This window comes from Peromyscus eremicus, chromosome 4, assembly GCF_949786415.1.
Source record: "Peromyscus eremicus chromosome 4, PerEre_H2_v1, whole genome shotgun sequence".
NCBI classification, from domain to species: Eukaryota; Metazoa; Chordata; class Mammalia; order Rodentia; family Cricetidae; genus Peromyscus; species Peromyscus eremicus.
In genome coordinates this window covers 136,925,020-136,948,584 of record NC_081419.1, presented here as the reverse complement: position 1 = coordinate 136,948,584, position 23,565 = coordinate 136,925,020, and the positions used below count along the sequence as shown (strand labels likewise).

Below are 23,565 nucleotides of genomic sequence, written 5' to 3'. Positions count from 1 at the left end.
CTAGAGTCATACCTCAAAACAGGACATTATTTGAATCATCCCATTCCAGATGAGCCCACCTGATACTTCATCACACCCTCATCTGCAGACTGAGGGCCCTGACTCAGCCATCAGTGGCACATTCTAGGAATTTATCAAAGGCAACAGCAGAGGCTGCCACTACAGTCGAGCTGCAGCTGGGAGAAAGCTAGTTGGCTCAACTTGAATTAGTTTACTTTCTAGTTCAGTGGTTCTCAACCTGTGGGTCGTGACCCCTTTGGGGAAGGTGTTGAACAGCCTTTTCGCAGGAGTCGCCTAAGACCATTGGAAAACATATTTACGTTACAGTTCGTAACAGCAAAATTACAGAAACCTTTGTTTCTGGTACATGGACTGCTCTCACCCAATGTGAGGTCGAACTGTTGACCTTGTGTACATCCTACTTCACAAATGAGTCTGTCAGATACGCTAAGCCTATAGGCTGAAGATGATGCCCCAACTCTGCGGAGAAACCTCAGGTGACTGTCCAGGCAGCTGGCTGTTTCTGTCAACTCACAATTTTTTGGAAGTTGCTTGCATGCACTTCCTGTTTTCATTTTTATTAGGTAATATTATTTTCCTTCTTGGATCTCTGAGGGAGTTGAAGATTAGTTAGTTATAGTTGAAGATTAATTAGGATAGAAAGTGAATTAGCTACATTTTGGACTTACCAAAATAGGATAGATAATGGAATTATTTTCTCTGAGTTTGTCAAATACAAATGGACTAGACATTGTCTAGGTATTTATTACTTGTATATATTATATATAGTTATTATACTTTTGTATATAGTTTTTCTTATGTTAATTTCATGAAGTAGCAATGAAAATAATTTTATGGTTGGGGGTCACCACAACATGGGGAACTTATATTAAAGGTCACAACCTTAGGGAAGTTGAGAACCACTGCTCTAGGTCAGTCTGTTTGGAGATAGGGTCTTGCTCTAGGCTGTTCTGGCTCAAAACTTGCTCTGTAGGCTAGGCTAGCTCTGAAGTTTCAGGAGTCCTGCTAAACTCACTAAACACCGAGATGGAGTATAGGGAACAGCCACCAGTCCCAGCCTAAAATTTTATCTTGATAACAAAAGCCACTACCAAAAATGGCCTTGGAAGCCAGGGATGGTAGCGCATGTCTATAATCCCTGGTACTCAGGATGCTGAGCAGGAAGATTACAAGTTCTAGGCCTGCCTTAAGTATAGGTTATGCTTCAGCCTGGGCAACATAAGAAGACCTTATCTTAAAATTAAAAAAAAAAAAAAGACACATAGGCATGTCGCTTAGTAGTAGAATATTTGCCTAGCATGTATGAGGTGCTGGGTACACTACCCCAAACCAGCCAGGGACCTGGTTATTGATAGAGGTTTTTTTGTTTGTTTGTTTGTTTGTTTTCCAAGACAGGGTTTCTCTGTGTAGCTTTGGTGCCTGTCCTGGATCTTACTCTGTAGACCAGGCTGGCCTTGAACTCACAGAGATCTTTCTGGCTTTGTCACCCAAGTGCTGGGATTAAAGGCATGCACCACCACCACCACCACCACCACCCTAAACCATAACTAAGATCTGATTTAAAGCAGGACAGCCTTTTTGTCTGTGACAAATCCTTGCTTCTTACATTGGAAGCTAAGCTAAGTGTTCTGCTAACAGGTGATCACTGGGTATTGACAGCAGATGCCAGGCCTGTGCTTATTAATAGGGATTACACTTCATCCCTTTACTACTCTTGTATTGGTCCATGTTACCCAGGCACACAAATTAGTTGTGCAGTGATGTCCTGATTACTGCTGTGTGACTTAAGCCTATCTTCAAGTGAAGAATAAGATATCGTGTAGCTGGGGATCTAGCTCAGGGATACAGTGTTTGCCTAACATGCCCAAAGCCTTGGGTTTGCTCTTTAGCAGTGTCTCTCCCCCTCTCCCCCCACACACAAAGGTCATGTAAGTAGCTACGTTTGCAGTCATTGAGCAATATCTGCTGCTGTGTGGTTGGTGGTTACCTACCTTTCCCTCTTTCAAGTTTAAACTGAGGTTTAGAAGGTGATTTGTCCAAGGTTACCCAGGAAATGGCAAAGCAGAGAGACACATTGGGCTTGACTTAAAGATAGACCTCATTGCTCCTGGGCCCATCAAGGTATAGGAGACAGAAGAGATGGGAGACACAGAGGGAGAGGCTGCTCACCCACCACGTCACGTGACCTGAGCAGGCACTCCTTTGACACAGCCTCACCATGTAGCCCTGGCTATATAGACCAAGCTGGCCTCAACTCAGTGCTGGCTCTACCTGCCTCTGCTGGGTTTAAAGAGGTGTGACCTGGCTTTTCACTAGCATCTTCAGGTCATCTCCATGGTGACCGGTGTCCAATCAGGTAAGGACATGAAATACCCCCACCCCACCCCACCCCCACACAGGGTTTCTCTGTAGTTTTGGCACCTTTCCTGGAACTCACTCTGTAGCCCAAGCTGGCCTGGAACTCACAGAGATCTGCCTGCCTCTGCCTCCTGAGTGCTGGAATTAAAGGCGTGTGCCACCACTGCCCGGCGGGCATGAACCTTTTTTTGGCGGGGGTGGGGTTTGAGACAGGGTTTTTTTGTAGCCCTGGCTGTTCTGGAACTCACTCTGTAGACCAGGCTGGCCTCTAACTCACAGAAATCCATCTGCCTCTGCCTCTGAAGTGCTGGGATTAAAGGTGTGCATCACCACCGACCAGCAGGACATGAACATTTATTAAAAAAAAAAAGAAAATCCTCTAAGGAGAGTGATGCCCTAAAAGATATTACTAGCTTTTCCCCACCTTATGGTACTGAGGATGAAATCTATAGCTTTTTGCTTGCTGCTCATCTACCTCATCTCTAAGCCCTCTTTACCAACCTTAAAAACATTCACATAGAACTTAGTTACTGCCTCTAACTGTGGCAATGTGCTTAGAAAGACTGGAAAAGTTCTGCCTCAGCCCAGGGAGAGGTACTGCTGCTCACAACTGCCTTCAAGTGGAGGTAAAGTGTCAGGCTGCTCTCATCCTAGAGAGACAGACTTCCCCAGAAAGACACCTGTAGAGAGAGCTTGCTCTGCTGCAGCATGTGCCCTGAGCTGTTGCAACACCAGAAGCCAGCAGGAAGCCTGCACCCTGTGCTGGAGTTTCTCAACTGACTCAACCACCGTGCCAGCCAGACTGGTCATGAGGACCCAGCTGCTGTCTGCTGGGGACGGGGGTTGGGGGGTAGGGCATTACAAGTCTCTATAAACAAACAGCAGGTAGCAGCTTAGTGTGGCGCTAGCCCCACCCTAGTACCCCCTGTAATCTGGGTGTATGTGTAGGTGCTTCTGGATGAAAATGTTAAATTCCAACTTCAGTCCCTGAGATAAAATTCGTGGGGGAGGCTGGGTGGTGGTGACACATGCCTTTAATCCCAGTACTCAGGAGGCAGGGGCAGGTAGATTTCTGTGAGTTCAAGGCCAGCAAGGTCTACACAACAAAACCCTGTCTCAAAAAACATACAAAAAATGGTTGGGGAAGTAAGTAATGAGGCCACGCCATTGAGGAATTCATAGTCAGTTAGGAGAGGGTCATGGGGCTCCACCCTTCCCTGAGTCTCTATAGGCAGTTTATGGTTGCTAAGGGAGAGACATTTTCTTCTGAGGTGTAGCAGCTGGTAAATTGTCCTGTAAATAACCCTAAATTCACTGGTTCACATACAAGAAAAGACACAAAGTAGAAGGGAAATACATTACATACATGTATGGAAATGTTATAATGAATCCCATTATATGTAATTAACATATAAAATGAACCCAAAAAAGCCAGGCATAGTGGCTCATGCCTGTGATCTCAGCACTCGGGAGGCTGGGGCAGGATTGCCCTGAGTTTGAGGTCATCCTAATAGGCTTTTGTCTTAACCAAAAAGGAAAAAGTACAGTGGAGTACTGTTGCTGGAGAATTTCTCTCCAGCTCCCACCACCAAGTCCCGCCAGTCTCAGAGCCCACTTATAAAATAAACACACAGACTCTTACATTATTTAAACTGCTTGGCCATTAGCTCAGGCCTGTTATTATCTAGCTCTTACTCTTATATTTAGCCCATTTCTATTAATCTTTACTTTGCCACATGGCTCATGGCTTACTGGTACCTTACATCTTCCTTGTCCTGATGGCGGCTGGCAGTGTCTCTCCCTCAGCCTTCCACTTCCCAGAATTCTTTTCCTTGTCCCGCCTATACTTCCTGCCTAGCCAATGGCCAATCAGTGATTTATTTACTGACCAATCAGCAACACACTTGACATACAGACCATTCCACAGCAGAGTACACCTGTAATGCCTGCACTTAGAAGGTGGGAGCAGCCGGGCGTTGGTGGCGCACGCCTTTAATCCCAGCACTCGGGAGGCAGAGCCAGGCGGATCTCTGTGAGTTCGAGGCCAGCCTGGGCTACCAAGTGAGTTCCAGGAAAGGCGCAAAGCTACACAGAGAAATCCTGTCTTGAAAAACCAAAAAAAAAAAAAAAAAAAAAAAAAAAAGAAGGTGGGAGCAGGATTGTAAGTTCAGTGTTATACTTGGTTATGTATCAAGTTCAAGATCTGATTGGACTACATACATAAGACCCTGTCTCACAAACATTAAAAAAAAAAAAAAACCCGACTTACCCAAAATGCACCTGTACATTTGTACATGTTTCCAGAAAACAAGCCAATTTCAGATACTATTTTTTTTTTTTTTAAGAGATGGAGTCTCACTTCATAGCCTTTAGACTAAGATCAGGTGGAGAGATGGGGTCTGGTGAGATTGTCCAAGTTGACCCCCAAACTTCAGCCTCCGCTTCAGAACAGCAGGGACTTCAGGCAAGTGCCACTTCATTTGGCTCACTGTTTCTCTGAAAGATTCTCATTCCATTCTCACTGGGCTTGGTTAAGTGAGTGTAAGAAAGAGAGATGTGTGCTCCTAAACTCCACCCATCATGTCCTCCTGAAACAGCATCCATTGGACTGCCTGGCTTTGAGTGTCCTTGGCAAGCTAATTAACATTTTGGGGCCTGTTTTCCTCAACAAGGGCAATGCACTCCATGCAGTACACCTCATTCATGGTGTCCGAGGATTCAAATGAGATAATGTACTCTGGTGTGGTTGGCACGCCTGCCCATACCACAGGAGCTCTTTAGGAATCATTAGCTATTGGAAGGGTTTCAGGGCCAGTCCAGAGAAACATCTCCAGTCTTGAGAACTGAAAAACGTATGCCTCTACCACTGTGTGAAGCTCAGTTCATTTCTCTTTATACACAGCTCGTGTGTTCTAAGTGTTCATGATCTTCAGTGGCCGCAGTGCCCGCCACAGTGCCCCTCCCAAGCTCATCTTGGGGCAGGAGGCTGTACTTGGGCCCATGGTTAGGAAACCTGTGTCTATCCAGGTCACCAGGACTACATCCAGGTTTTGTCTTAAGAACAAAACCACAACATACACACTCAGCCTTACAGAGATTTTTATTGTTGGAGACCCAGTCATGCATACTAAAATTACATATTTTCACCACTTAGAAAAATGCACTAGAAAAATAAACTTTTGGTCAAAACAAACACTGAAGTAGATGAATCCACATGTGCCTAATACTCAAAGCCAAACTGAATTTCAGTTTGAAGTAAGGAACATGACCAGGGACTAAAACGGTGGCCTAGACTGCTCTGGAAAACAGCCCCGTTTCCACCAGTCAGAGGGGATCAGAGGTCTTGGCCACTGAGAAGTTTCAAGTATTTTACCTGTTGGCTTCCTACGTACTATGCCAAGAAGCGGAGGCACATCTAGGAGAATCCAAAGCACTTAACTGCTGGATGGAAAACCTCCAGTGAGACTGGAGACACACACACAGGACCCCAGGTAACTGAAAACCAGTACATGTGTGGTCATCTGCAGCTGCAAGTCACACTGGACCTTCCTGTGGAGCAAGCGCCCACTGAGAAGAAATATTTGGTGGTGCTTCTTGCATTTGAAGCCGAGCATTTCTGAGTCGAGGGAGCAGAAAGAAGTCTACTTTAGATTTGCAAAGTGAACAGATGGCAATACTGAGAAGCCTTAGCAAGATAGTTGGCCGTCCTGAGCAGCTCATCGGTGTTCCAGCCTGACATGACCACAGCACAGCGACACTTCTGTCAACTGAGTTAACGTTTTCCTTCCTAAGGAGGTTCCACAGAAGAACCTGAAGTGCATGACTTCAAGATGAGGTATTGTAATAATGCCACAACAGCGTGCAGCTGTTGCTGCCCAAATGAAAAAACAAGCTCTGTGAATGATCAGGAGGAGATGACATCTGCCCAGACTGCCTGCTGGATAATAAGGCTGTCTCAGGTATTCAGAGGGAGGGCCTGAATTTCTGAAGAAACTGCCTTGTAACCCAAGGTGCTTACGAACCTAGGATGAAATGTGAGTAGTCCAAACCCACCCTGCCCAGCGGAAGCCAAGGTGGGAAGCCAGCGCTTCTGGCTGTTGCTGTAGATTTTATCTGTATTCCTCCATGAAGGAACAACAGGTTTCTAAGAAACTGAATTTAGTGGAAGTCTGTAGCGGCCTTGGGCAAGAGAAGAAAACTCCCATATCCCTACACTAGCATATTTCAGCACCAATTCACTTGACCTACATTCTTAAATAGCTTGTTTTTAAAAAGCACAGAATAGTGTCTAAGGACAGCCAGAGAGCCAATTGGGAACAGGATTCCGAGTTCAGCATACAAGCCTCTTTGTCCAGCGATCAAGGGTGTCTGTCGAGTGGCACAGTCAAGGCCATGTAGGAGGAGAAAGGTGGAACCCACTTCCATTTCACTATCGTTTTCTCCTCCCAACACCACATAACCTTGAATTTCAGGAAAAGTTCATTTTCAGCTGTCTGTGAAATGTCTTTACCCTAAAGTCAGATACTCCCAAGTTCTTGCTCACTTGCTGCCTCTACCAATGTGTTCCCCTCAACTGAGGCTTTGCTACACCCCTGCTGCTCAGCCCAGGAGTTGCTTTATTTTGCACCAGGAGGTCCTGGTCTCACAGCCTGCTTCAAACCAGACATGCCAAGACTCTGATCTCTAGAGTCAGCAAGCAGCAGAACAGCTTGGGGAGACAGCAAACCTAGGCTCTCAGAAGCCTAACCAGAAAGGCCTGGCAAACTGGGTGCTTCCTGTTGATTTCTCCCCGTGAGCCTGGCTGTCCCTTTGTTAAATCAAATAGACAAAGAACTAGCTAGTCACACGACAGGATTTAAACCAGGGAACCTGGTGGGGCTGAGGAATTCATCTTTTCCTTTGTCTATTTTTTTCCTTGTGCTTTCTTCCTCCTTAGGACCTAAGAAAGCTTCTAACAGATTCTCTCACCCAGGTTGCTGGGTTCAGAGCCAGCATGGGTCTTTTCAGGTGTCTTGGGCAGCCATCCCTTTAGGTAGAAAACCTTCCAGGAACTAAACCAAATAGTAGAAACTCAGTAGTAAACGGTCTCTATGGGCAGTCAAGAGGGGTGTGTTTTGGCACTTAAGCTCAGCCAGGTCCTAGAAGATCAAGGATTAGCATCTATGGCAGAAAGAATGTCCCCCAGAATTGGCATTATTGTAGTAAGTTTCCATTAAGAACTTCTGCAGATGTTTTGGGAAATTTAGTAACAATAGACGGACCTTTGAGTCTCAAAGCCACATCTGTAAGCTGTAGGGAATGCCTGTTTAGTCTAGTAAGTACACAACCAACAGTACTGGACACTATTTAACATCACAATACAAGGTGAATACCAAAGGACACAGGTCCAAAGCCAGGAGCTAAATCACTTCACTCAATGCTTGGGTTAAGGCTAAAATCTTGACACGTCTAAAGTGCCTAAATGCAAAACTAACATTCTGGCCAGCTGGTCCTTCCACTCTAGATGAACACTCGGCAGGGCCCCCAGGTGAGCCAGCAATAACCTACCCCGGTGTGTTTCCAGAGACAAATAGAAGAAGCCCAAATCTGGCAATTACTGTGGCTGTTTCTAATATACTACTAGTGTCTCCAGGGTGGAAGGAGTTTGTACAAGATTTGGCCAGCCTCACGAAAGCCATCGCTTTCAAGTTTACCCATCATTCTGCAAAGGCAGCTAGCTGGTTACCACCAAAGGCAGGCCAAATGACACTCCTTTACATACGGCTGTGTACATACCACAAAAAACAAGACCTAGCTTTAGGTGGTCATCTTTCCAAGCAGGAAACCTAACAGAATTTCAGCATTCCCCAAGGCCCCCATTCCATGTAGCTTCCCTTTAGAGATGACAAAGCTGAGGTCCATGTCTTGTGCAGTCACACACCCAATTCCTAGTCCAAACCTTTAGCCACATAGTCCTAGAGTCCAGTATTTTATGTTGACTGGTATGAATCCATGGAGAACCAGAGCTAAGGCTTTACGGGTTTGGGAAAAGTTACTATTGCAAGATTCAACCCTGGAATCCCAGGGATGCTCTGAAGCACCTGGCTTCCAAATTTGATCTTTTAAGTACTGCCTGAGTCCTGGTATTTCTACCGCTCAGTTTATAGGGCTTTCCAGGCCCAGTGATGACAACTGGGGCCTGAACCTTGAACTTTGCTGATGAGCAACAGAGGTCAACACTAGGGTTATTGGGAAACACACAGTTTCACATGTGGCCACCTTTCAGGATTGGCAAATTGCTTCATAGTTGTGACCAAATGGCTTCAGAGTCGTTATCAATTCAGTTGTCTCCTGCTGGTCACTCCAGAGTGACTCTGACCCTGGTTGCTTCCAAGATGCATAAAAAACAGATACAGACAGCTTATCCAGACTAGCAGTTGCAAACTTTCGGGAATCACCAGGGCAATTTCCACGTCTTCCCTGGAATAATCCTGGTAGCCAAAGGTCTGCCTGTGATGGGCTCACCCTTGAATCTCTATAGGCAGCTCCGTCACTGCATAATGACGGAGCAAGACTGAGGCCTTGGCATCTTAAACCTTGTGCATTTCTAAGGAATAAGGAATTCTACATGGTGACTCTCCCAGAAGAGTGCTAATAACAGGAGTAGAGCTGGGACTTCACGGCTCGCATGGAATCGTCACACTGCACATCTGAGATCAGTCCTTCAGACAGCAGTGGCTGGCCCAGGAGACTGTCACAGGCAGGCACAGGCTGGCAGAACTCTTTTACAAAATCATCCTCTGATGCCAATAGCACCGCATTCCAGGTGGCAGTGTCCAGCTCTCCAGCTGTGCCCCCATACTCCTTGGGGAGGATATTCCTTGGAAGGTTTGTGTGGAGAGAGTTCAGGTCAGACCCATGGAGAAAGAACTAAAACAGAACAGTATGAAAAACAGACTCAGCAACTGTGATCACGGGCACGAGATTGGGTCCTTCAACATTTCATCATGGTATCTGGGGCAGGACCACCCACTCCTTTAAGGATCTATAGGCAGTTAATGGTTGCTGGGGGCGAGTGCGGGGACATTTTCTTCAGTGTTACAGCCATTGGTAAGTGTCCACGTTCCTGTAAATGGCCCTTTATTCATGACCTTGTAAGTGACCCTAAATAAACTCAGATCACCAAAACAGACAAAAATGACAAGAAAGTAGAAGGGGAACTAGTTGAAAGGAAGAGGAACAGTGGGGGTGGGAGGGGCCAAGAAGGTAACGGGAATGAAAATGCCACAATGAAACTGATTATTATATTAATAGATGCTAACTGTGCTGGGTAGTGTTTTAGTCAACCTGATACAAGCTAGAATCATTTGAGAGGGAAGAACCTCAACTGAGAAAATGCCTCCATCAGATTGGCCTTCAGGAGTTGTCTTGATTGATGATCGATGTAGTAACTCCAATTCCAGGGGGATCCAGTGCTTTCTTCTGGCCTCCTCTAGCATATGCATGCACGAGCACTCATACACACACACTCACACACACACACACACACACACACACACACACACACACACACGCTGTGCAATAATCCTTCTGTACACTGAAAATGTGTTGCTCTCATTGTTAATAAGCAGCTGATTGGCTGATAGCTAGGCAGGAATTTCAGGGCAGAGAGAATGCTGGGAAGAAGAAGGGTAGAGTCTAAGGAGTCTCGAGTAGACGCAGAGGGAAGCAAGATGAAGGAGCAGTGTTGAAAGAAAGTACTGCCACATGCAGAGGGTAGATAAGAAATATGGGTGAATTTAAAATGTAAGAGTTAGCTAGTAACAAACCTGAACTATCAATTGAGCATTTATAATTAATAATATATCTTCGAGTGGTTATTTGGGAGTGGCTACTGAGACACAGAGAAACTCTGTCTACACACACACACACTTTAAAATTAAAAGATCTTTAAAACAAAAGAAAAAGTGTGAAACTGTAAACCCAGCCTTTGGAGTGACCTCAATGTCTCTGGGTGCAAGGAAGGAAGAGAAAAATGCCATTACCACATTTGCATCAGCGGCCCTGAGAAAGATGAAAAGAGGAAGGGCTTTTGTGGGTCAGAAAGGAGAACCCTCGGGCTGGAGGGATGGCTCAGCGGTTGGGAGCACTGGCTGCTCTTCTAAAGGTCCTGAGTTCAATTCTCAATGACCACATGGTGGCTCACAACCACCTGTAATGAGATCTGGCGCCCTCTTCTGGCCTGCAGGCATGCATGCAGGCAAACACTGTATACATAATAAATAAATTTAAAAAAGGAGAAGCCTTTTAAAAGAGTCACCTAGGGTTGGCTGTGTAACTAGCAGCACAGCACTTAGCATGCACGAAGCTCTGAGGTAGCAATGATCAATCCATCTGCTTAGTGACCCATTCCTTCCCTTTCCTAAATCCTCCTACCTATAAAATGCAATGTTGGTTCACAATGTCTAAGCCAGGAGGCCAGGAAGTCTGAACAGATTACAGAACAGAGAGGCAGCTTATGATAAAAATCCCACCAATCAGCCTGGACTACATGAGGCTCTGTAGAGACACAACGCCCTTGTCCTGTTCTCATTATTGGCAAACAATATATTCTTACTAGTCCCATCTTCCCCTCCTAAAAAGGATGGGTCATGATAAGAATAGGTACCTTATACTTCCAAGTTAGTTTCTGGACAAAAATAATGATGTTCCAGGTGTCACAATAAATCAAGTGAGAAAAAAAATCAAGGAATATTTAAAAAGAATCAAGTTCAAAGGAAATCACTCACCCTGTTTGCTATTTTCTCCTTCAGAAATGGTTTTATGATGGCAAAAATGCCTTTAAATATCCGAGGTTCGTTCACTATGTGGACTGCTTTTATCCGAATGGGGAAGCCATCCTGTGGGTGGAAGAACACCATGTTAGAACATAGGCAGTATCTGCGTTCCGTCCCCGTAAGAAACACGGTACCAGTCTGCTCTGACTCTCACAGCCTCCTCAAAGAGAGCCCTGGTGTCAAGAAACAGGAAGACAAGTAGTGAGGAAGTGTGGGGCAGAAGAGCTAGGCAAAGGTGACAGATGGGGGGTGGCTCCTATAGCAGCAAACAATGGTCAAGACCACAGCGAAAGAGCTGGAGAAGAGCAGACCTTCCAGGTCAGAGCTGCCCCAAGTGCACTTCCCAGATGGGATGTGAAGCAGGCCTGCTTGGTGAGCCAGAGGAATCCATTGGCCTACACAGTCACACAGGTTTCCTTAGTTTGGCTTGGTGGTTCAGGCCTGTAATCAGCTATTTGGGAGGCTGAGGTAGGTGGACTGTGAGTTCAGGCCTGTCTGAGTTACAGAGTGTGGTGGTACGAATGAGATGTCCCCTAGAGGCTCGGGCATTTAAACACTTGGTCACACTTGGTGGCACTGTTCGGGAAGGTGAGGAGTGGCCTCCTGCAGGAAGTATGTTACTTGGGACAGGCTTTAAGAGCATCCAGCCCACACTGTTTAGTGCTCTCTGCTTTGTGCTTACTGTGGAAGATGTGACCCTTCAGCTTCCTGTCTTCCACCATGCTTGACTCCTGATGCCAAGCTTCCCTGCCATGATAGACTCTTGTCTCTCTGGAACCATACACAAAATAAACTTCTTTTTCTGTAAGTTGCCTTGGTCATGGTGTTTTATCACAGCATGATAAGAACACCACAGAAAAGAACTAATATACAGAGTACAAGGCCAGCCTGGGCCACTTGGGGAAACCCTGTCTCAAAATATAAAGTGGCTTTATTTGTTTGTTTGTTTGTTTGTTTGTTTTTTTAAGACAAGGTTTCTCTGTGTAGCTCTGGCTGTCCCAGAACTCACTCTGTAGGCCAGACTGGCCTTGAACTCAGAGATCTACCTCTGCTTCCCAAGTGCTAGGATTAAAGGCGTGTGTTACCACTGCCCTGCTACAAGAACTGTTTTTTAAAATGGGCTGGGACTGTAGCTCAATGGTAGAACCCTTGCCTAACATCCAAGGTTCTAGGTTCAATCTCCAGATCCATTTAAATAAGGGGGAAGTCTTTAAGAGCACTTCTGTACACTAGCTTTTTTTTTTTTTGCTTTTCAAGACAGGGTTTCTTTGTGTAACAGCCCTGGAACTCTCTTTATTAGACCAGGCTGGCCTTGAACTCACAGAGATCCACCTGCCTCTGCCTCCCGAGTGCTGGGATTAAAGGCGTGAGCCACCATTACCCAGCTTTGTTCACAGGCTTTAACACACTGTTTACAGTGAGATTCACAAGAAAGGGACACATTACATCACAGTACCCAAGCTTACTCAACTCTGGAATTCTGGTCCCTTCTGGGTGATCTTACATTAGCAGAAAAATACAGATCCAAACCCAACGTGTGTGTGTGTGTGTGTGTGTGTGTGTGTGTGTGTGTGTGTGTGTGTCAGCAGGAGCCATCAAAACACAGAGCCAAGAGTTGGGCAAAGGGCTCAACAGCTGAGAGCACTGCTGTTCTTCCAGAGGACCTGGGTTCAATTCCCAGCACCCACACGTCAACTCACAACTGTCTGTAACCCTAGTCCTAGGGAATCTGACACTTCTGGCTTCCTTGGACACATGCACACATGTGGACAGATATACATGTAGGCAAAATACCCATACACATAAAATAATTCAAAACAAAATAAAACATTAAGTCAGGGATGGATCTCAGTGGTAGGGTGTTTACCTAGCATATACGAGGTCCCAAGTTCTATTCCCAGCACAAAATAGAAACAGTTGAAGCTAAGGAAGATCAGACTTTCACATTTACAATGATGGAGCTGTGTGTGGTGGTAGAGGGAAGAGGACTGGGTGGATCTTTGGCTGCATATCAAGTCTGAGGGCTGCCTGGAGCACAAGAGATTCTGTCTCAAAAAACAAAACAAAATAAAATGATGACCAACGCAGAAGTGGTCTGTTTAAATAAGTCAATTCGCAGCCAGGGCCTGGACCTCTGTGGACCTCACAGCCCACGAGAGGCAGCACCCAGGGGGCAGAAACCTTTTGTAGCTGTGACATGTGCCGTGACACATGGAGCAGGCCACGTGTCCTCTAGGTCTCTGCTGCCCCATTTATCAAAAGGGAAAATGAATTCTTGCCTGCCTCCGAGTGTCCCCTCGAAGACAACTTTAACGACACAGCTTTGTGAACCATTAAGCACAGCTCAGAGTCGCCTTCTGCAGGGACCTTCGGAGTCATGGCAAAGAAGATTGGTGATAGTCCCACTGCAGGTGGGAAGTGGGGTTTGTATACTCCCCATAAAACAGCAGTAAGTGGACAGGGCTGTGGGAAAGCAAAGCAACCACAGAATGGGTACATGGTGAACAGAGGCCATACCTGAAGAATGCCAATCACCTTTTTGGCTATAAAAGGGCCAAAATGAGATGCTTTCGATAAGCTCACGCCTTTGTAGTCTGCGAGAATTACAATTCCGTTCACTTGGGTCTCTTCGGACTGAATGAGTTTTTCTAATGTCAAGTATATGGCTCGGATGTTCTCAGTGATTGGATAGTTGCTCGGTATCCATCTGTCTGAGGTCACAAAGATAGACAGCATTATGGAATGAATACAAACAAGTGCTCAGATGTGTCTCCTCAAACCTCAGCTTTGCAATGGAAGAGAAAGACATGTCACCAAGATCCTGCCAGCAGCTGACATTTCCTAACCTCCCAAACCCAGCAGAACATCTGGAGATGAAAACACAATTGAGCCTTGAGGTTAAAAGCATGAGCTCTGAAGTCAGGAAGATAGCTCTGACTTTTACGGGCTGTGTGACCTTGGACGGATGCTTTAGTACTCTGTCTCCCTATCTCTCTCTCTCTCTCTCTCTCTCTCTCTCTCTCTCTCTCTCTTTCTTTTTTTTTTTTTTTTTTTTTCGAGACAGGGTTTCTCTGTGTAGCCTTGGCTGTCCTGGAACTCGCTCTGTAAACCAGGCTGGCTTCGAACTCAGAGATCTGCCTGCCTCTGCCTCCCAAGTGCTGGGATTAAAGGCGTGCGCTGGCACTTTCCGGCTGAGCCTGTCTCTTAAGTAAACAGGGTGATACCTACCTTCTTGGCCACCTCTGCTTCCTGCCATAAGTGCCATCACACCACACCTGCTTTTCCACTCTGGCCACACAGGTTGCACAGAACTGACTCAACGATGACTCCAGGGAGGGTGACGATGGGGACTGCCTGGCCAGTCTGGTAGACATCCTAGGCACAGCATGCGGTCTAAACCAGGTCCCACAGAACCAGACTCAATCTAGGGTGTGATTCTTGGGAAAGAGAAGTTCATTCCTCCCTCGCATAGCAGTAAAGCTGTGAGCCTGAGGTTCAGGGGCTCATGAGACCAGAGCTGGTCTGAGAATGAAGCCCATGCCAAGGCTGGCAGAGTTGGAATCACCTCTCTAGTTGTCCCCAAATCTAACTGAATCCAGATGTCACCTGAGCAAATGAGTTCTTGTTCCAACTGATAGAAGTTGGCTTTTGGTTTGTCATCTAAAGAAGAGTCCTAACTCACATACAACTCCAGGGTGTTATAAGATGGAGCACAGCTAAGTTCCACGAGGCCCTTGCTCAAATTCCTCCTTACAGGAAGGATGCTTCATTAATATTTGCATATTTAATGACTCTTCTCTTTGGGAAAAGGATACAAATGAAAAACACGATGGTATTTTTGAGCATTAATCACTATTATTTTTCTCTTCTTACTGTTTCTTTTTGGCAGAGGTGAGGGGGTTGAGACAGAGTTACTCTGTATCCCAGGCTGGTCCTGAACTTTCAACTCTTGAGTGTTGAGCTAGTAGGCACAGGCCACCATGCCCAGCTGGAAACGACATTCTCGAGAAAGTCTCTCCCAAGACCTTATATCCCATAAGACAGGGAGACGAAGACACGGAGACAGGGCTAACTCAGGTGCTGTGGCTCACATCCCTAATCTCAGCACTTGGGAGGGAGTGGTGGTAAGAACAGGAGTCCAAGGTCATCTCCAGCTACACACAAAGTCCAAGACCAGCCTGGGCTACATGAGACCCTGTCTCAAAAACAAAAGTCCCTCCCCAGATGCTGGGGATGTGGAGTCATAGTCCTCAGTGGTGCAACCACTGGGAAGAGCCTCTTGCTCAGGTAAATAACCCCCACCCCATGCTCGAGCAAGCAAGCCTAATTAAATGCAGGGGGCCACTCCCCACCCCACTTCCCTCCAAGGGGTGGGTGGGACAATACAAGACACGAGCATTGGAGGACTTCTTGGGGAAGAAGGGGTTTGGGGACTCAGAGGGAAGGGTGATAAAGGATAATGGAAGATTACGGTCAAAGTAATTATATATATATATATATATATATATATATATATATATATGTATGAAATTAGGAAAGAGTGCATTAAAAAACAAAATTTCATTTTGCTAAAAATGGGATATGGAATGTACACAAAATTATTTTTGAATATGTGTGTATGATACATGTATGTACCCATTTATGTGTGAGGGGACACATGTGCCATAGAGCATGTATGACGGTCAGAAGACAATCCTAGGTTGTCACTTTCCACTTTTACTTGGGTTCCAGGGATCCAAACACAGCACTTGTGGGGCAAGTGCTTTTACCTGCTGAGCCTTTTCACGGGCCTATACAAAATTCTCATAACAGGCCTTTACCAAACTTGGTGATTCGTGGTCATGTGAATTAAGCCTGCCTCTATATAACTGGATATCATCTTTTCAATCACATACATCTCAAAAGAGCTTGGAAGAAAGCAAAGTAAAACCCAGTTCAGAACACAACTTTGTAGGTCTGCCTCCTTCTAAGAGCTGGGTCAGCGGGGAGGGGGCCACATCTCATCCCACACAAGGAGAAAGTCATCTCACAGGCACAACCACGAGCCAGGAGGAGGCAGGGCCATGGTGACATCTGATAACACTTCTGAGCTGAGCTCACAGTAGCAAAACAAAGCTTGCTGGCCGGTTTCTAGGTCTCTGGGTGCTCAGAAGTCTGCATTGCTTATTTTAAAACAAACACCTAACTTTGGAAAGGCAGGTAAAGCGGCTCCAGCAATGTCTGTCTGACACATGGGGCAGGGTGAAGAGAAGGGTCTAGACAGCAAAGACAGCTTAGTAAAAGGCTGGAAGGAAACGTGGTGTGAGGCATCCAGGCAGAGGAAAACAGATGGAGGGGGCTGTACCGCCAGACACCCCTTCGGGTGAATCTGCAGGCACGGCGCTGTCAGCGCGAGCTCACTTTCTGGCCTGCTTAGGAGGAGTGCTGTAACCTTTCCTCAACTACACCCGGTGCCAGAAGAAGGACGGAATTAGGGATCCCACCCCCTCCACACACTAGCTAACATTTCTAATTCTCCCGCTTTTAGCTTCTCCTAGGGCCACGATTTCAAATGCTCTCTGTGGGGAGCTTCCCTTGTTGCAAATAACTGTGCCAAAGGTCTGAGCAGAGCCAAGACGGCAAACCGGGAACAAGCTTTTCATTATCTTTCCTGATACCTAAGTTGCCACCTCCTCTCTACTGTGAATAGCAAAGGTAATCCATCAGAAAGCAGGATACATGGATGCAATGTTTATTTACCTTTGAGTCTATCACAGTTCTTTATGTAATGTTAAAAAGATGCTTTTTAAACAGCTGGGCGCACGCCTTTGGTCCCAGCACTCAGGAGGCAGAGGCAGGTGGATCTCTGTGGGTTTGAGGTCAGCTTGCTCTAAATAGAAAGTTCCAGGACAGCCAAGGCTACATAGAGACCTTATCTCAAAAAGCAAAATAAAATAAAATATAAAGAAAAAAATACGCATTTTTTTTTTAAAGTGACCTACAACGCGTACCACTATAAAGTGTTGGTATCAGAAAAAGAATCAAGGTGTTCTGATCATAGCTCAGTGGTACAGCTCCTGCCCAACAGGTACACACCAGGGTTTCATTCCCAGCACCGCAAAAGCAAACAAACAAACAAACAAACAAACAAATAGAACCTTGTCAGGGTTTAACCCAACAGAGGAGGGAGGAGGCAGGAGACAGAGTGGGTACCTTTCCAGGCTTCTGCCCAGCCCACACTGTCTCACTTCTGTCTGTCCTCAGCCCACTCAGAGGAGGCGCTGGGAGGGGCTTGGCAATCATGCCTGCACCCCATGACCAAGAACAGATTCCTCGGCCCACTGCATTCTCGCCTTTGGAAATCAGAGTTTGCACTAACAGACAGATGTTCACTGAGGAGCCAGGTGAGCCTGAGAGCTGCAAGCGGCCGATTTAGCTTTGCTGTGTTTCAGGGGGGGAAAGTATGGAGAAGCTGTCTGTGCCCAGCACACACAGTCCAGGGGCCTGTGCTGTGGGGTCTAGGACCTAGTAGGAGTGGCAGCAACTTCAGTGTGGTGGATCTGGGAGCTGTTTCTGCCTTGTTAGGTCAAATCTTCCTGTGGTCCTCAGTTAGCCTGAGGATGGTTTTGTCATCTGTAGTCAAAAGAGCTTTGAGGTCAGGCATGGTGGTACACTGTGGGTGCCCACAGAGGCTCCCTAGTAAGACCTTACTCAAGGTCACACAGAATCTGAGCTTGCTTTACCCAGCAGGGCTGCATAATGGGATGATTTAGCCAAGGGCATGGTTACCAGGTGTTTTGAAGGGTCTACACTTGGCTGTGTGTTGTGTTTTGGTCTTGAAAGAGGGAGGTCTTTTGTCTTTCCCCTTGGCAGTGTATAAAAAACCCACTAGAATAAATTTCGAGGTGGCTGGGTATTGACCCAGGGCCCTCCCGAAGCTATCCTGTGTCTCTGTCTTTCTCTCCGCCTAGATTTATATTTCTATCTAATACTTCCTCATTCCTCTCTCCTCCCCACAAGAACCTTTTGACAGGTCGGAGCTGGACTCCAACTGTACACACTTAAAATCTTAGCACTTGGGAGGTAGAGGCAAGAGGGTCAGGAGCTCAAGATCATCCTTGGCTGCATAGTGAGTTTGAGATCAGCCTAGACTGTTTTAAAAAGCCAAAACCAAACCAAAAAAGAACCTTCACTAAAACAAGAAAGTGGGGGAACTATGAGAGAAAGCAGGGTAAAAGACAGACCCATCCCAATACCTGGTCGGATGCAGAGGACATGGCAGCCCCTGGGGTCCGTGTGGGGCAGCACTGTGAGGAATCCGGAGTCAAGAACATCTTTCAGGGCGGAGGGCCTCAGGTTGCTGAAGACCTCTGGCCAGCTCCGCCTGCAGCCGTGGTAGTTGACCAGCAGCTGCAGGGCCCGGTCATAATCAAACTTTCGGGCCCGCAGGAAGCGCAACAGGAAGGCATCATCCAGTGAGGTGCTCAGGTATGGGTACTCCTTCCGCACCATGTCTCGAAGGGCCTGCACATCCCGGAGTCTCCATTCAGGCTTCTCCTGCAGCTCTTCCCTGGCTTTGGTGACCAAGTCTTCGGTCAGCGAGCACACATAGCCGGGAGGCTCGGGCGGAGGCAGTGGCAGCTCATTTTCGGAGAGTGAGGCCACAGAGGGGCTGGTTCTCTGAGAGTCACTTTCTTCTGACATTAGCTATCGGGAGTCCCTGCTGACACAAAGGCCACAAGTGAGGGGGGTAAGAGAGTGCAGCATGGGCCTTCGTGATCGCTCAACAGGTAACTTTTGCCACACAAGCCTAATGACTGGAGTCTGATGCCGAGAACCCACAGAAAGATGAAAGGAGACCCGGGCGGTGGTGGCCGCACACCTTTAATCCCAGCACTGGGGAGACAGAGGCAGGAGGATCTCTGTTAGTTCGAGGCCAGCTTGGACTACAGAGTGAGTTCCAGGGCAGACACCAAAAGCTACCCAGAGAAACCCTGTCTCTAGAAAAACCAAAACCAAAACCAACCAAACAAACAAAAAAAAGAAGAGACAATTGATCGCACACTCACAAACTTGCACATATGTGTGCATGTAATTTTTAAAAATTATGTTTACTATTATTCTATTTATTTACCTTTATTTTTGAGTCAGAATCTTTTTTTTTTAATTTATTTTTACTAAATGTTCATTGGTGTTTTGCCTGCATGTATGTCTCTGTGAGGGGTCTCAGAAGCCCTGAAACTGGAGTTACAGACAGGTAGGTGTGAGTTGCCCTATGGGTGCTGGGAATTGAACCCAGGTCCTCTGGGAGAGCAGCCAGTGCTCTTAACCACTAATCCATCTCTCCAGCCCCTGTGCATGTAATTTTTAAGGTCAAGCATTGCTTACACGGGACCCCAAGAGTGGGAAATGGGGGACTGACTGGGAGTTTTTGCCAGTTTTTTTTTTTTTTTTTTTTTTTTTTAAGAGACAAAGAGTCTCACTATGTAGCTCAAGGTGCTCTGGAACTTGCTAGACTCCTCAGCCTCTAGTGTGCTGGGATTTCAGGTATGTGCCCCCATGTCCAGCTTTTCTGAATTTTTACAATGTAGCTTCTTATGGCTATCATGAAAATGTGTCACATCTGCTGCTAAGGAAATGTAACTGAAGGGCCCCAGCTCTAGTGCCCTCGGAGGCATATTCTAGTAAGGCCACACTTTATACAGGCACTCCCCAAAGTCCCCAGCCAGTGACTGACCAAGAGAGACATGGATGCCTCCAAAGGCAACAGTGGTTCATGGGCTGTTGATCTGGCTGGATTCTTCCTGGGCCCACACTGCACTCTGAGATTCTTCCTGCCTAAACCTCCTTCACAGGGGTCAGACCTGCATCACTGAAGGAGGGCTCTTCGTCATCTCCCTTTCCTTTATCTGTGTGGGCACTCCAGTAAACTCCACATACTGCCTGTTCATCTGTTGATCCTAAGGCTAGCTTCTGGAAAACCTGCACTAACACACTATTGGATGAAAAACAGAGGACAGCTGCCTGAGCTGTCCTGGGAACAAGCGGCTGCAAGACTCCCTGGCTGCAGAACCTAAGCCTTTGTCCATGAGTGGACACTGATCTTCACCCCATGTTCAACAGGGGCCATTTCATAGTTCTTGCACATACCTCTAATGTCCTGGCTTCACCTGGCTAAACTTCCTCTGGTCCACTGCAGTTATTGACCAAGCAGGGTACTCCATCCAAACCTTAGGATCGCCCACTCCATCTCTTGAATTCCAACCTCTCGACACACCGGCTTCTTTCACTTGCTTCCAAAGCTATGTCCTCATTCCGTGCATATTCTGGTCCCTCTCAAAGGTGTGTTCTTCCTCCAGCTCCTCCCAACCCACACAGATTAACCCTATGTCCTGACTGGATGACACACATGCATCCAATAAATATAAGACATGTATGATATGCCTGTTTTTTCCCTCCCCCCAAGTACCGGGGACGCAGAAACAAAGGGGGAAAAAAAAATCCTGTCTCATTGAGCCCAGTGGGGATGAGGGACAATTTCTAACCATAATATACAGTCTACTATTATGAAGAGGAGAATGAAGGAGTGGGATCAGGACTGCAGTTTTAAACAGGGCAGTCAGGGAAGGCTTGCCTGGGTAACATTTGACAAAGATGACAGGGTGAGCCAAACACATCATATGGTTGAGTGAGGGTATCTGAAAAATGCCTGGCTTTTCTGATAAGCGAGATGCCCAGTGTGGCTAGAGCTAAGGAAGCAAGATGGGGAAAAGTAGATGGATTCAGAGGCTTTCCAGGGGCTATGGGCTGGGGCATTGCATGCCAGTAAGAACTTCAAAGTTGCCGGGCGGTGGTGGCGCACGCCTTTAATCCCAGCACTCGGGAGGCAGAGGCAGGCGGATCTCTGTGAGTTCAAGGCCAGCCTGGTCTCCAAAGTGAGTTCCAGGAAAGGCGCAAAGCTACACAGAGAAACCCTGTCTCGAAAAACCGAAAAAAAAAAAAAAAAAAGAAAAAAAAAAGAAAAAAAAAAAGAACTTCAAAGTTTTGTGCAGAGTGAAGAGGGGCAGAGAGGGTTTGACACGATTTCTGTTTAAAAAGACCACTCTATTGTCTCAAAAATGCACTAGGGCCTGCGAGATGGCTCACTTGCAGCTCCAGCCTGGCTACCTGAGTTCAATCCCTGGAACTGAACTTTACAATATTTACAAAACCCATGTAGGAGAAAACCAACTCAAGCTTGTCCTCTGACGCTCATGTGTGTGGCATGCCATGTGCATCCATCCATCACAGAAAGTAACTTTCAAGAGTGGACCGTGATAAAGTCATGATACAGGAGATTCAACAACAATCCAGACAAAAGGGGACAGTGACAGGGAGAAGCCAGTCTCCCCTCACTCCAGGCTGTCTGGGCTGCCTGGGCATGAGCTCTGTGGACCAGCACATCTCCAATTGTTGTCATGAGTGTAGGAAACCAGTGTGTGACATCCAGGTAATCAGTGGGTAACACCTTGTATTAAGACATCATATAGGCCCCACGCCATAAATACTTTATTTAATACTTCATAGAGGTGTACTAAGCAAGGTATAGGACAATCCTGGTCTCACGGGATCCACCCTGGGCTGTTTCCATGGCAGTCACCAACAGGTAGGTGCCTGGAATCCCAACCCACTACCTACTGAGATTGACTGTAGCGTCACAGGCTACAGAACTAGCCTTAAAGGCTCTCCCTTTCCTCCTCCACCCCTCCCCTGCCAGGGAAGACAAACTAATGACCCACCATTCTTGGAATATCTCACACATCTGATACCCACTGCATGAAATTTCCTCTCCACGTGTGCTGCCAACCGCACAACTCTTCAAGGCCCAGCTCAATGTCATCTATTCTGTAAAGCTCCCCTGATTTCCTCAGGATGAGTCCCTCCAGGTTTCCACAGCGCTGGGTTCCTATTTCTCTTTAGAAACTTTTGTTCAGTGTCACAGGTGTTTACACGAAAGCCCTTCAGAGTCAGTTCCCACCCATTCATTTATCGAAGAATTACTGACTGCCCCTGTATGTGTCAGGCATTGTGCTGGAGGATGCTAGGGACACACCAGGAAACGATAAAACCTCGCCTTCTGCAGCTTACATCACAGTGGACTGATGGAAAGAGGTCATACATGCCTCAGGGTTTTGCTTTGAATCAAGCTCTGCACCTTACATCCGTTTTCTTATTTCTTCTTGTGTGTTGCTGGGGATAGAACCCAGGGCCTTGCGCATGCTAGGCATTACTCTATCACCGAACTACACTGTCAACTCCACATTTCATCTTCACAGTATTGAGCCAGCACATTATCATCACGGTTTCCACTTTACAAAGGAAGAAACTGACCCCCTACGGTGTGAATCCCAACAAAGCCGGGAACTTGCCTGCCAGGGTCACCGTGGCCCCCAGTGCCGGCTCATGACAGCGTTCACTCAGTAAACATCTGGGGAAGTATGGCAAGCCCTGCCCGGTGAGGCAGAGCGAAGTGTCGAGCCCCACCCTGGCCTCATCTTCTCTATCCTCCACCTGCAGCTTCCTGTTGTATCCCCAAGGGCTCAGCAGTGGCTGTCAAGTCTGGGGAACGACATGATGGGTGGCCTTGGGGACAGGCTACAAAGCCTAGCATCCTCCCCACCTGGAGCCATCTCCCTGTGGAGCATTCCCTCTCTCCCAAAACAGCCGGAGGTCGGAAACGATCTCTTCTGAGCCCCAGAGACCTCCGAGCCACGGACAGCGTTCCAAGGCCCCTACTTCCGGTCGTCGCCCCCTCCCCAAGTGTCCCCATTTCCTGGGGTCTCCCGCCCCTCCGGCTCACTTCCGGCAGTCTCGCCCGCTTGGGTCCCTATCCCTGGCCCCTAGGCGCACGCACGGGCTCGCGGGCACTCACCAGCCCGGCGGCAGGCGGAGCGCGGGTCACGGCGGCAGGAGCCTCGGCTGGCAGCGCGCGCAGTACAGACCCGCACTCCCCAGCCGGCCCGCCCGGCCCTCGCGCCGGAAGTGACGTTCGGCGCGCGCGAAGGCGGTGCCCACCCGGGATTGCGCATGAGTGAGCGTTGCCGCCTTGGCTGGCGTCTGTCCCCACCTGCTGGCCCCGGCTGTGTGTCCCAGTGTGATGATGGGGAAGCAGACCTGAAGGAGGAAAGCAGCTGCTTTCCGAGGACGCACCGCCGCATGCCTAGTGTTCTACATCACTTTCTCTTTAAAATCCCCTAATTCAGGACAGGGAAGTGGCAGTCCGTGCTGTAGGTGCTGTAACCGGATTCAGACCCAGACCTCAGGATTAGCATTCCAGAACTCCTTGGTCCTCAGCTGACATCTAGACTGGCCGCCCAATGTCAGTATGCCATCAGCTGGGCCATTTTGACCT

The 23,565-nt window shown here is 47.3% G+C and overlaps 1 protein-coding gene across 1 annotated transcript; it reads right to left on the bottom strand.

Moving 5' to 3' along the window:
- Nucleotides 1-7,001: 7,001 nt before the first annotated feature.
- Ttpal (alpha tocopherol transfer protein like) lies at nt 7,002-23,179 on the bottom strand. Its single transcript, XM_059261859.1, has 5 exons — nt 23,086-23,179; nt 18,431-18,894; nt 13,713-13,906; nt 11,148-11,258; nt 7,002-9,288 (listed from the first exon to the last, which is right to left on the bottom strand). The coding sequence occupies exons 2-5, from the start codon at nt 18,876-18,878 to the stop codon at nt 9,010-9,012; spliced, it is 1,032 nt and encodes a 343-aa protein (XP_059117842.1). The 5' UTR covers nt 18,879-18,894; nt 23,086-23,179; the 3' UTR covers nt 7,002-9,009.
- Nucleotides 23,180-23,565: the final 386 nt, after the last annotated feature.

Coding starts and splice junctions, on each gene's coding strand:
- Ttpal (XM_059261859.1), bottom strand. CDS start 18,878: ATGTCAGAAGAAAGTGACTCTCAGAGAACCAGCCCCTCTGTGGCCTCA. Junction 13,907..18,430: donor TGTCCTCTGCATCCGACCAG/GTATTGGGATGG, acceptor TTGTGACCTCAG/ACAGATGGATACCGAGCAAC. Junction 11,259..13,712: donor AGGTGATTGGCATTCTTCAG/GTATGGCCTCTG, acceptor TTCCACCCACAG/GATGGCTTCCCCATTCGGAT.